Source organism: Orbicella franksi, chromosome 9, assembly GCF_964199315.1.
Source record: "Orbicella franksi chromosome 9, jaOrbFran1.1, whole genome shotgun sequence".
Lineage (NCBI taxonomy): Eukaryota > Metazoa > Cnidaria > Anthozoa > Scleractinia > Merulinidae > Orbicella > Orbicella franksi.
The window spans coordinates 21858065-21873135 of NC_138153.1; the positions used below are offsets into that span (position 1 = coordinate 21858065).

The following is a 15071-nucleotide window of genomic DNA, read 5'->3' on the forward strand; positions in this document are numbered from 1 at the left end:
AAAAACAAGTGTCAAATTACACTTTGTAACTAAAAAAAACAAAAATATCTTGTTATATTTGCATGCAACAACAAAACAATCGTTACCCACACTTACTACTGTAAACGTTAGAGCTGTTTTAAATCTAAAGTCTTGTTCCCTCTAAAACATGTCCTAAGAACTAGACGCGACGATTCGTGACCTCTAATTGAATTTACTCCTTGTGAAAAACAAAAGTATCAAGTTACCTTTGTAACTAAAAATAGAAATATCTCGTTGTATTTGCATACTACTAACTCACGAACTGTTTCAAACCTCAAGGCTCATCTCGTTCATTTAACTAAAATCCTCAGCCTAACCCACAGAAAATGTCGAAGTAAACCCAATATATGAATACTTCCTCCTCTTTTATAGAAGAATAAATATGGCCGCTCTGAACTCTATTGGGATCAAATCTTCTCACATACCATTTACCTTTACAACAAGAAATTTGATTGGCTGTTTATAGTAGATCCAATCTGATTGGTGTGACATACATACATCTCTCACTCACTCACTCACTCACTCACTCACTCACTCACTCACTCACTCACTCACTCACTCACTCACTCACTCACTCACTCACTCACTCACTCACTCACTCACTCACTCACTCACTCACTCACTCACTCACTCACTCACTCACTCACTCACTCACTCACTCACTCACTCACTCACTCACTCACTCACTCACTCACTCACTCACTCACTCACTCACTCACTCACTCACTCACTCACTCACTCACTCACTCACTCACTCACTCACTCACTCACTCACTCACTCACTCACCCATTGACCCGTCCATAACATACCCGACATGCCAACTAAGAGGTATTTTTTTTACAAAAAAAACTCAATAAATTACTTTGATTCATTTGGAATGCTGCCATTTCAAGAGCTTGTAAATCATGCCAAGAGAAAAAACCTGACTTTATTACATCAAAATAATCAAATACAAAATCTTCTGACAACAACTTGTGGCTATTTTTGTTTGTACTTTCTGAACGAAATGAATAAGGGGAAATCATATTTGGATTTGTTAAAAGTGTTTGACTTACACAATACAATGAAGAATGAAAACTTCACTGAGAGATATTTCAAAAATATTATATAATATATATTATATATGAAATCTTATTGCGTGAAACAAAAAAAGCAAACAGAATGTGTTTCAGGTAGTGAAAAATACATGAAGGCTAAAAGACTAATGTTAAAATGTAACTGTGCAGAATGTGGAATAACCAAAACCAAATTTGTGAAAAATCAAAAAGGTGGTGAAGCTTCTGCATGGACTGGTCAGTAGAAGAAGCCAATTGATTTAATAGAAAAAGGTACTTTAGCTGTTGTTAAAGAACCTGGAGCTAAAGAATCATTTGATGATTTTTGGAGTAGAAAAACATTTATTAGAGCTTGGGATAATATAACCGGTAATCATCCAGATCCAAATAAAGATGTTGCGTATAATGCACCAAGTACTGGAGATAATTATGTAGCACCAAAGAAACCGAAGGGTTGCAAGGTAATAACCACTTCTTATGATGGAAAAGGAAGAACTGTATCATATGGTTGTTCAAGATAAATAATATAATTAATATATATGAAGTCTTATTGTGTAAAACAGAAAAAGCAAACTGAATGTGTTTCAGGAAGTGAGAAATATGTTACAGCCAAGAATGGACAATTGATGATGAAATGTCAATGTGCTGAATGTGGAATAACCAAGACAAAATTCGTGAAAAATAATCAAACTGGAGGAGCTCGAGCAAGATATCATGGGCCTTCTGCCATTGACAAAGCAGCTTATGTGATGTCCAATTTTGTTACACCAGCTCCTAGTATTGCAGCTCTTGGTAAAGTTTTGGCTGGACAAGCTGTTAAAGGTGTGAAAGACAATATTGATTATTACAGAGGTGGTAATTTAAACTAATTCAGCCCTCACATGATGGGGGCAATATATTTCAACCAATGGACTTGGGTTACAAACTTGCAAAACTGACTGAAAAAGCTGAAAAAAGATCGAGAGGAAAAGGATTTACGAAAAAGGAATGGGATAAATATTATCCAGATTATCCAAAAGGTTATAAAACTGTAAAGACCAGAAAAGAATTCAACAAACATTTTCCAGGTTATTTAGAATCATTGGCAAAAAGTTCTCATGAGGAAGATATTAAAAAGAAAAAGAAAAGAAACGTCACTCTATCAAATGCTGCTAAAAAATATATCAAAGATCAATACAGGGACTTTTCGAACGATCATATAAATGAAGGCATAAAAATTGGTGATTATGAATACAAACCAAAAAGCGGATCAGGTATATATTGAGTTCTGTTGGAGATACAGCTGCTGAATTTTTTATCAGCAAAGGACTTCCTTATTTAGCCAAGAAAGGTACAGAAGCTGGAAGATATTATGTTTCTGAATTCATGAGAGATCCAAAATTACAAAAGAAAGCAATTGATTGGGGAATAAAGAAAGCAACACCAGTTATTCAAAAAGTTGGATCTGAAGCAATTAATCAATTATCAACCAAAGTGAGACCAAATTATAAGTATGAAACTGACAGAATGGATCTTGATGCTCATATGTACAAAGGTGGTGCAATTGACATCCACAAAGCTATTGGTAAAATACCAAAACCAAAGGCTGGATGGACATCAGGAAAGTACAAATATATGGGACCACATAATCCATTGGATAAACAACTGGAATATGTTAAAAATACGGGTCGTGTACAACCATATAACAAAGTGGATGAAACAGCAGCCCATCATGATATTTGTTACAACATGGGTAAAAACAAAGGAGATTGTGATTGACAAATGATTAAGTCGTTGGATGAAATTCAATATGGTGAAATGCCAAAATGGGGATCAACAGCAAGATTCTTGATTGATAAAAAACAAAAACTAGGTCTTGGGGTATCAAAAAATGGAAAAAGCCATTGAGTGAAGTAAACTGACAAGAAAAATTAACAGATGAGTTACATAAACCGATAAAACATAACTTTGCTGGACGGCATGTAATAGTCAATCGCATTGATGAAATATTGTATTCTGATTTAGTTGAAATGCAACAGTTTAGCAAAAGGAATAAAGGCTATAGATATTTTCTCATGGTTTTAGACATGTTTAGTAAATACGATTGGATTGTTCCATTAAAGGATAAAAAAGGTGAAACTGTAACTGAAGCATTCAAAGCCATTTTCAGAGAAGGAAGAAAACCACAATATTTATGGACTGATAAGGGTTAGGAATTCTATAACAAACACTTGAAAGATCTGTTAGAGAAAAATGGTATACAGATGTATTCCACTGAAAATGAAGAAAAATCATCTGTTTGTGAAAGATGGAATAAAACACTAAAAACCAAAATGTGGAAGCAGTTCAAGGTAATACACAGTATTTGGACATTCTACCTGAAATATTAAAACAGTACAACAACACCAAACACAGTACAATTAAAATGACACCTACAGAAGCCAGTAAAAAGAAGAATGAAGGAATTGTGTATTTTAATCTGTACGGTAATACAGAACCAAGGATGAAATCCCTTAAGTTTAAAGTTGGTGATAAAGTCAGAATAAGTAAGTACAAGAGAAAAGTATTTGACAAAGGACATACCCCAAATTGGACTGAAGAAGTATATACAAATCCAATCACTTACAAATTAAAAGATCTCAATAATGAAGAGATAAAAGAGAGTTTTTATGAACCTGAGCTGTTAAAAGCTTAACAAGATATATTCAGAATTGAAAAAGTCATCAGGAAAGATCATAAGAAAGAGCAAGCTCTGGTTAAGTGGAAAAGCTATAGTGATGACCTCAACAGTTGGATACCATTGAAAGATTCCAAAAAGATATAAACATTAATTGAGTAATATATATTGATATTACTCAAATGTGGTGAAAAATAATATAACCTATATATGATTATATGTCAGGTGTGTTGTTTTTACTACATCTATTTTTTGCTATTTATTTAGCCAAGATTTAATATATATCTTGGGTATTTATTCTTACAACAATTTTATCATACATTTGATCGAACTTTCATCATTAATATTCATATTCACTGATATATTCAAATTTATATTTTTTCTTTTTGTCTCTTGTGTATGCATGTTTATGACCATATTTTTTTTATCACAAATACTTTTTATTGAACTTTTATTCACACCTAATTCTTCTGCTGCAGAACTCATACTTTTATGATATGAAACTTCTTTTGTATTACAATTGATGGCCTTAACAGTTTTAGCTTTTAATGAACAATTGTGATTGTAAACTATTTTATTAACTTCACTTTGAGTTATCAATTTAAGATTTTTTGATCTATTATCCTTAGAATTTCTGTTTATATGAAAAACAACTTTTTCTATTTCATGAATTAAACCATTATAACACTCCCAAACAATTCTACTAACATAAAGTTTCATATTTTTTGCAACATGTAACATGTGTTGCTGGTGGTGGAAAAATGACCATCCATTGGTTTTCGTCTTTTAACATTAATTATTCTACCACTTTTCGCAGCAGCAAAATTTAAATTAATGGAATGAACCCTATATTTTACATTATTAACTACCATATCCTTCATACCAATATATTATTGTCAACATCTCTTTAAGTCACTATGTATAAAATACATATAAAGCCATATTAATAATAACTGATATGGAGAAAACTCCTGAAAAGAAAATCCATTATAATTCGACATCATGGTATTGTCCTGTTTGTTTGAATAATAAAGATTACAAACTACATCAAAGAAACAAAGATTTTTTGAAATTGGAAAATGAAATAATGGAATTAAAAAGTGAAATAGAATTTTGGAAACCGAAAACTTCTGCTGAGGTTACACTCATCAAAACGCGATAGTGATACTTTATTTCATTCATAACTACCTATTTGATGATGATCTGACCTTATTGTTTTCATTCTATGATACATTTGTGAACCATTGAATAGAGTACTTTTATAATCAGTATGATTGATATTCTTTTTGATTACTATTTTTTTGATACCTTTTGCTGTTTTATTATTTTCTCCATTTTCCTTAATATATGAATAAATCTTACTTCTGAAGCCAACAAATTCTGTTACTATCTGACCACAAGCTTCGTCTTTGAATTTTCCAATTACCTTTTTGTTTGTTTAATCATAGAATTTACTATCTTCTGGATAATCACTACTATCAAACTTGTCTTTATTTTTCCAAAATCTTTCTAAACATCTTTTGTTTGAATTTCATATGTTAAACTATCTGCATCTGTAAATAATAATTGTGCTTTATTTTTGTATTTCTTTTTGATGTAATTGTAGCGAAAGTTGTATATTAATGTTTTACTGATGTCAAGAATACTCATTCCAATATATGCTGGTTTATCTAATTTTAATGTTTCTTTGATTTTATGAATGGCAACTAAATGTTTATTGAAAATTTTGGATGATACATAAGTTGGTTTGCTTGCTAATTTAACATGTTGTTTTTCATCAGTTACTAATCTAACATCTACTCTTTTTCATAAATTTTCCATAGTCTTACCAAACACTGAATTATTCATCAATTTATAGAAATCTTTTTCAAATGAATTTTTTGCATTTTTTCTTTTTTCTGTATTAAAATCAATATATGGCTTTAACCAAGGAGATTGATTGAATTGAAGAAATCTATGTACTTTTGTCATTTTTAATCCCAATTCAAGATATAATTGTAAATTTCTATAATGTAAAACATATTTTTCTTTATTATTTAATGTTGGTATTAATTTATGAACCTGCCCAATAGAAATATTGAATTTGCCTTTTATTTCTTTACAATAATCTGAAAGCATATTTTCTGTTACTTTTACTTGGTCTGGAGCTAATGGAAAGTCATTATGTAAATCATGTAATTCTTTTGGACATTCCAAATCAACTTCAAGAATAAAACCTTTTTCATTTTTTTCTGTAAACTTTCCAAAATCTAATTTATTTATTTCATTTTCTGTTAACCATTTGAAATTACCTGTAGGTAGATATTGGGACATTACAAATCTGTAGAGATTATTAGCATCAAGATATGTATTATATTTTGAAGGTTTCGTTTTATCATAATCTTTCATGTACTTATTATTAGCTTCACCAAATCTATGAGCAATATAACTTGTTCCTGCTCTCATATCCTTCTCAGTAAATTGAAACATATCAATATCATTCATTAATTCTAATTTAATGTCAGTCATTTTCAACATAGCATCCCATGATAAGCCAGGAGATGTAAAATAATGAGCAGGATCAAGTTTATATTATTCAAAACATGTTTGTCTGAAATTTTCAAAAACATCAGATAGTAACAGAATATCAGACAATAACTATAGATCATGATATTCTCCCATATTCTTGAGATTAAATCCTTTCCAAACTTTTTTAGCATGCTTATAATCATCATCAGAGATATGTTCATGATTGAGAATACTATAAAATTGTTCTTTTGAAGGTGATTCTGTTTCATTAAACTTTTCAAATGAATCCATATGTTAATAGGGATAAACACCTTTCTTTGACATTAGATCAAGTGCTTTTCCTTTAAAAATCTCAGATGTATATTTAAGAGATTCTTTTGGTAAATTACTCACTAGTTTATCCAGACTGGAGCTCACGAATTGGAAACTATCAGTAAATACAAGATTATTATCTAGCATAAAAGCCATATATTTTTCCATATTATTTGGAATTGCATTTATCAACATTTCTTTTTCCTCTCCATTTTTATTCATATATTTATGATTTTTAGCTATTTCACCTATTTGTTGCATTATGAAATGACTATCATAACCTCTTAAATTATGAAATATAACTGGTATTTTATCAATAAATCTAAAATTAAGATTACAACTCTCGTGAGCAGAACCTCTGTATTTTCCAGTAACATGACAATGATCGCGAACTCTTTTATCTGTTTTATTATATTTTTTGTTGCAAATATGACATACTTTTGCTTGTTTAAAATTCTTTTCATCTTCATGTGTCATCTTATAGCAAAATGCCACTTTATAGCCATAACTACAATCTGTGTGTTTTTGATAGGATTCACTATCATTTGGTTTACATGAATCCACTTTTTCTGTGATAGCTTCGAAATCTGCATATATAACAAACAGTACTTTTAATTGCCTATGATGATTTTTAAACATTATTTTTTCACCTTTTTGTGCCATTTTAATGGCTTGTTCACCATTAATTACTATACAATTTTCTTTGTAATCATTAAGAATATCTTCTCATGAAAAATGTTGAAGACAAATTCAAAATGGTGTAGGTAAATTCAAATGATCATTAAACTTTTCTTTGGAAATATAAATCGGAAATTTTGGTTTATTTTCATATCCAAAGACATTAATATTGATATTATTTTGTTTTTCAATTTTATTATAATCATCGACTTTAACTGGAAATTCAACATTAGAATAATCTAAATGTTTAATAAATTCTCTGTCAAATTTCTTTATTCTATCTGGATGAACATCTTGTGGATTTAAATGTCTGATATGACACCATTTGAAACATTCATTATCTTTAATTTGTAAGTTTATAAGGCCTTTCATATGATGTCTTAATTCTTTTGAAGTTGGATATATGATTTTCCCTTCATTGGCTTATATTTAACAATATTCAAATAATTTTATTGATTATCCAGCCAGATCCTTCTGATAACCACTGACCAATCTTTTTCAGAATCTGTTCTTGAGCAATTTTTAATTATTTGAATCAATAATATTTGTAACAGTTTGAGCTTGACTATTGAAATAAGCTGTTTTACGTTTTACATAATGCTTTCCACCAGTAATATCAATTTCAACTTCAACATCTATCATTTTTTTTCATTATTAGAAACTTCTTTAATAAAAGTTATTCTCAAAGATTCATAAAATTTAAAATTTTTATTATTTTCCAAGTAAGATTTATTGAAATAGCGTTCAATTGCCTGTCTAGTATTTTGTAATTGAATTAATGGATCATTTTTATTTTTTAAATCAATCTCATAAGTTTTAACTGAGTCTTTTAGAGCTTGTTTAATAGGTGTGATTTTAGTTCTTGGAGCAGGAATTGGTTATTTAGATTTAATAGTTCCAGGTTTTGGAATTGGTTTGTAATTATCTCTAAATTCAGAAGGTGGTGCAATTATATTTTCCCCACAATCATGTACCATTTGTTTAACACTTTTACCAGGTGCTGGAATAGGTTTTTTGATTTTTGTTGATCTTTTAATAATAGATCAATTAATCGTTTTTTTGATAATTTATTCAATTCTGATTTATTCATCATTACTATATTATAGTTAGATTTTTTTAAATAATTTTCATTTTAAATATTCATTACTACCATTGTATTAATGTCAATTTTTCTTTAAGTGTCTTTCAAAAGCTCTGTTTTGCCACTTGGTGAATGATTTATTGATTTGTGGAGGCCTAGGACAGTCCATTTTATGCTGTTTCTGAGGGTTGGGAACCATTAAACTTGTCCAGGAGTGGGCTTAAAATGGAACATGCTCTGAGAGGTCTGAAAATGGCATTTTCGAGTTGGGGCCCAGTGAGGGTATTTTTTTGATTTGCGGGGGCTGTTGAAGGGTATTTTTTTGCATAATTTCTTTAATGTGGCATTTATATAACTACTCAACTGTAGTGCTAAGAAAACAGTTAAATTTTAAAAGCGCAGTTATAAGATCTAACCCAAACTTCCTCTCGGCCAAATCCTCAGCGGGTCTTCGAATCATGAAACTTATGATGTTTATTTGCCAAAAGCTGTTCAGACATTAATGCACTGAAAATTTTATGAATACTCTTTACTTGGTACAAAATATATTGTCTTTTTGTGTTATTGAAGCGCTTGATTCCAAACGAGTATTGAATACATAAAAAGCAATTATGTTATTCATGGAATGTGTTGACATTGCAACTTTCTCTTGGGCAGCCTGTTGTATAAGATCGTGCTTGTTTTGAACTTTTATTTCACCAGGAGCAGCAGTCATTGATCTAACTGTAATTTTCCAAGTATTTTTCGTATTTTTAAACAAGAGAAGTGAATTGTCGTGCTGCTTTATTGAAACGAGTTCAGAGATCAGAAGGAAAATTAAATATTTGCAAGCCAAGCAAAGAACGTGTTAGAAGGTGCAAGGATTATGTCATTGGTAGAGAAATATTAGCATCGTACTAAAGATAGCCGTGAATAAAGTAATTCTTGAATTATGTGACTTGTGTCACTACTTTGCTAGCCCTTTGCTCATGGAAAAAAAACAATGAAATTTAATCGTGACTTTTAAGAAAGAAAGCTTATTATCGAATCGTTTGTATCATTCATGCCCATACATATCGCAAAGAAAGTTCCAGATTAAGACCATGACATCATCATAGATTTCACAAATGGTGTAGTAATACAATTTGTGTTGATTTGTGTTGGTGACCAGACCCACACTTCCTCTCCTCCAAATTTTCAGTCACGCAACCTGTGATGTTTATTCGCCAAAAGCTGTTGAAACATTAATACACAGACAATGTTATGGATATTGTTTGCTTTATTGTGTGTAAAATATATTTTCATTCGGTTTTATCGAAGCATTGGATTCGAAGGAAATAATAAATACGCTAAAAAAGGTATTACATCAGCCATGGAATGCACTGACATTGCAGTTTTCACTTTCGCTATGTGTCAAATGAGATCGTGTTTACTTTGCAAGTTTATTTTGCCAGAAGCGTTGGTCACTGATTTATTAGCAATTTTGTGAGTATTTCTTGTGGGTTTCAGCAAATGAAGTGAATTCTTTGGCTGTTTCATCGCAGTGAGTTAAGAGATCTGAAGGAAAATTAAATATCTACTGAGGTAAACAGGATCTTGCCAGATCTTGCAGCGCTTAGGACAATGCTAGAGGAAAAAAACACAACCATTCTAAAATTAGCCGTGGATAGCGTAAACCTCGGATTGTGTGACTCACGTGAGCAATGGTGCAATAATGCAGTTTGTGTTGATCAAGTGATGTGGTGTCTACAGTAATCAACGAATCATCAAGGACTGCTTTGGAATGTGCACTGCGTTGCGACTGTAGTGCTAAGACAACAGTTACATTTTAAAAGCGTGGTTAGAAGATCTAAAAGATCTTGTTCTACACAATTTAATATATACATCTAAAATAAAAATAGGTCAGCAATGCATACTTGTCAGTTTATGCTTAGTTTCATTCCATTCGGTCAGAGTCTGTTTTTAAAAGTCAGTATCTGGAAATTTAATTGCTAAAAGTGAGGGGGCAATCTCTATAAAGATAAAGGTGTTACTTTGAAACTGGAGACATTGTATTTGTGGTAGAAAACTTGTGGCCCCTTGGTCGCATTCTGGAAGTAAAACCAAACAAGAGAGACAGGCTTGTGAGGAGAGTCAGGCTGAAAACCAAGTTCGCAGTCCTGGAATGTCCCATTGACAAGATCGCTCTTCTAGAGGCTGCTAGACTCCATGAGAGCAGCTAAATATTGTCGATCTTGATGTCCTCAATAGACTGCAAGCAGTCTCTCTTTTGCTCGGAAGTCTGTGGGGAAGAATGCAGTGAAGAAAGCAAAACAAGTGTGACTGGGAAGCCGTGAGCTGCAAGTAGCACGGGCGGCTCACAGCTTCACATATCACGATCGCTCACTCATGACTCAACCCTTGCTTGTGTTGTTTCCTTCTTTGCATTCTTCCCCATGGATTTTAGAGCAAAGGAGAGACTGCTCGCAGTCTACATGTAGGTTCTCAACCAAGAAGTTTGCTTGTAACGTCAGAGAACAGTAACTGTTGTTTCTTTATTGACTTGATTGTGATGAACCATTTTGAATGGATTTAGTGACAATATATTACTCAAGTTTTTCCATAATCACTCAACTAAGTCTTTATGCATTCATTTTGCATTGAGGGACCGGTAGGTAGGATTCAAACATGTGTGACATTTCCCCTACATGCGTTACACTTGATTTAAAATTAAACTCATCAATCATAACATAAACATTAATAAACGTAAAACCTTTATTTCAACATGATAAGCTCGTGGGGTCCTGTATCGTGGGGTCCACAATAAGCTCGTGGGGTCCTACATTAAAATATGTTAATTAAAATAAATTAAACGCATGTAAAATACACGTGATTCATTGCATAAGATTTTCATTCAGTACGTATTATATCATGCAGCAATCGTGTCAATTGCATTAAGTTTCAGTTTAGGTCATCAGTTACTTCAATCTACCAGTTCACATCAATAGGAGGAAATATCTGTTAGTTGTTTAAGTTTATCTTTCTTTTATTCTGTTTGTCACCTATTCTTAGAATTATTGTAACCTATTGCTTTTTAGTCGAACACCACATGATTCAACCAGGTGCGTTGTAGAAATTACCTCTAAATCAAAGTAAGCAATTCGTTTTCAAATCACCTCTCGGTCTGATGTTTACATTAGTTCAAAGGTAACCGCCGCTCTAGTTTACCAAGGCACAAGGCTCATTAGGTTAGCCTCCTCTTCCTATAAGTTAAGTAACATGTTCAGTGTCAAGGACTCAATCTCCAATGCGCTCCATTCCCAGGTGGTTTACAAATTAACATGTGCAGGATGTCATACCTGTTATGTCAGTGAAACCACTAGACATTTTGGCACCAGGGTTCGTGAGCACTTACTCTCGGATCGCAATTCTCATATCTATAAACGTCTTCAGGGTTCTGAGTCATGTAAGAATCTATGCTCTTTTAATTGTTTTTCCATCTTAGACTCGGCTCTCACCAATTTCCAACTTAAGATCAAAGAAGCCCTTCACATTGATTTGGGAAAGACCCACATTGAATAAACAACTCAAACATGTTAATTTAACACTCCTACATTAATTACTATTTGTATTCAGCATTTTTCACAGATTTGTACTCCCACCTTTTTTGTATCCCTGTACCTTTTTCACTGATTTGTACTATTAAAATTCTACATGTTGTAATTTACACCAAATTGCTACCTACTTCATGCAAAGTCACTCACTTGTAAACATCCTTTAACTGAAGATGGATCCTGAGTATCCAAAGCATGTCTTTACATGAAGCATGTAAATTTAAACGGTGTGTAGTCTTTTTTAAATGTTTGAAAGGAAATTATGGCCATGAATTCAAGTCAAGAATCAACCACGCGCAATTGATACAGGCGACCTACATGTAACGTGACCCGGGACAACAAAGGAATTCAACACAAAAAATCCTTTAAACTTTACACAGCGAAAGCAACCATTACCTAGTAGATCAAACAACTTACAGAATACATTTCTTTTTCTCCAAAAAAGAATTCTATGAGATACACGTACATCTGTATGACTGTTATATCATGTCTGACGTTAACTCAGCATGAATTCAAAACGTAGCCAAAAGAACAAGTTTAAATATTGGCCTCTAAGCAATTTTAAAGCTCCCATTAGATTTGTGTTCATAAAAATCATCTCACTCATTCAAAGGGAAATTCCCTTTGGTTTGCAAAATTTCATAATTCAGGCTTTGCATCAATGCTAAGTTCTGTTATGTTATTTTTAATTTAATGTCAATGAACTCAGACCACAGGGGACATGAACAACATAATCATTTAAATTCATGTAAAATAGTAAACTGTTATTCACTAGGCCAATGACCTAGCTGAACATTCTTTCTGGGTGTTTGTTTACAGACCAACATTCTCTAGCTAAATGTGACTTCTGTTTCCATTCATTTAACCCACTAACCAGGCGATTCAAATTCCAAAACCGCGCAACTTTCAGAAATCACTGAGAGAGGAAGCACTTTCAATGACTTCACTAACCAATTCTGGTTTGAAACCCTTTTACACAGAAATTTCGTTCAAAAATGGTGAAAAGAGAACTTCAGACTATTTAAACATACATACATACATATATATTGGTCCAGATTTGGCTCACTTTTTTGCCATGAAAATAAACATTGTCGAAAACACAACCAAATGAGATTGACACAATCTGGGCATCATGGGGTGTGAGATACCAAGCGACCGCAAGTGGACTTGATATATCTGCCATCTCAACCTTCGTTACCGACCTAAACCATGGTTGATCACAAGGTAAAGCGAACTTTTACCTTGGTTAACATTCTGTTGTCTCGGGCGATGTTAACAATTTTCCATGAAAGGAACACATCACAATGCTTTTCATTGCCTGTCTTGCCTGTAAATCAGCTAAAAGAGCTACACAGTCAATAATAAATTTGGTCCAGCCCCGGGTGCATCGTAGCAGAGGTAAAGCTACTTGTCAAGTTATGTATTAATGAAAACAGCTTTGGATTGGCAGCTGAAGCAAATTGACATTTAACTAGACAGTGTTGGTCTGTATTTTGTTAAAAACAATGGTACATGCTTGTCATAAATTAGCAGGGATTAACAAAGTCTGGATGCTAAATTTAGGTCTGATAAAGGTCAAACAAGAAACCACAGTACCGCAAATAACTTTATTTCACCAAAGGTGCCATTGTAGTAGTTATTTGTCCCTTTATGCTCCAATTGATTTGCATATCCAACAGCTTAAGGATCACAACATATCTGCCTGTTCGTTCAATGACACCTTTTAACCTGTTCCAAAGACGTTCCCCACTTAGTCAGTTCCTTTAATTTGCTCTTTCAGTGACCTCAGAGGTTTCTCTTTGAACAGACTTTTTCTGTCAAAGAGCTTTCAAATTTTCTCCAATTCTCTTTTACATGTACAAATTGGACAAGGCAGTGGTCTCTTAGCCTGCATCACAGACACTACCCACTGCGGGTTACTTACAGGTAAATTTATGTCTGCAACACAGGCTATGATCTCTTTGTTGACAGGAAATCCCAACACAGATGAAAATTTCACCGCTATATTTTGCTCTTTTGAATGAACACCATCGAATAAGTTGAACTTTCCATATCCAGATATTAACAGATTCAAACTGAACACTCGACAAAAATTAGTTACCAATACATTATTTACAATATAATTAAACAGACGCTACTTGTTTGGTTGAAGATCTTGAAACACCGCTATTCCTCAGCCAGCAAATATTTATGTGTTGTTTCATGCATCGCTGCGCCACATGCAAACTTGTCAAATTACAAAAAACAAGCAGATCCCACAAAAACCGGTTTGGTGAGCTATTTGGTTTCAAAATCGCATGGTAGCAAGGCTTGTAATTGCCAGGACAAGAGGTTTTTTTTTTCACCATTATGATCACAGCTCCCCCGCTCGTAGATGGCAGCTTTACAACGAAAACAATATCTCCAAACTGCACTCTATTTCAGGCCAATCCATTGTTCATATAACTGAGGGTTTCAATATTGTATCCTATTTAAAACTAAAGCTGCATTCCTTGTCTATTTCTGCAATCAATGATCCACTTACTTGCCACATGGACTGAACTTTATGTCAAAAACAGGCTTTTTGAAGTTGAAATGATGAAGAATAGTCTTTGTTTTCAAATAAGCTAAGAGGCACCTTCCATCTGTAATAAATAATACCAACAATGTCTTGATATTTTATAGATGATAATTTCAAAGAAAAGAATGATGGCTGAGCTTAATGGTCATGCTGACTCCATCCATCACAATTTGAACAAATGAAATTCTACATCCAGGCCAAAGAGGTCCACACTGCTGATAATGATTTACCCCTTCACCAACCTACAATTCTGACCTAATCAGCATTCTACGTTAGGTGGGAATATTTATTTTTAATATATCTAGTACAACCCTATGCACCACTTCCTTGGAAGACTGTACAAAAAAGACTGGTATAAGGGTTGTACACCTTAAAATTATAGGAAATAAGAAGCTGTATGACCCTACTACAAAAGTGTGTGGCCTCACAACTACTTTGAAATGGAATTAAGATTTTGCAAAACTGATTAAAGCTTTGAAACACAGCTCCATGCATTATTGAGGGGATATTATATTGTAAGGAATTTTAGCTTTTAATTGTCTCATTTTCAAATTTGTGTAATGCTTGGTATCCAGTCATCTATTTTTTGTATAATTTCATTCCAGTTGAAAATTTTTCTCATAAAAT

The 15071-nt window shown here is 32.8% G+C and overlaps 1 protein-coding gene across 1 annotated transcript in view; it reads right to left on the bottom strand.

Annotated features, from left to right (window-relative positions):
* LOC145497903 (periodic tryptophan protein 2 homolog) overlaps positions 1–15071 on the bottom strand; it is a 135948-nt gene that overhangs the window by 116418 nt on the left and 4459 nt on the right. The window contains exon 4 of the mRNA XM_081477780.1: positions 14409–14508. Coding sequence (XP_081333906.1) covers positions 14409–14508 — 100 coding nt within the window. The remainder of the gene's footprint in view (positions 1–14408; positions 14509–15071) is intronic.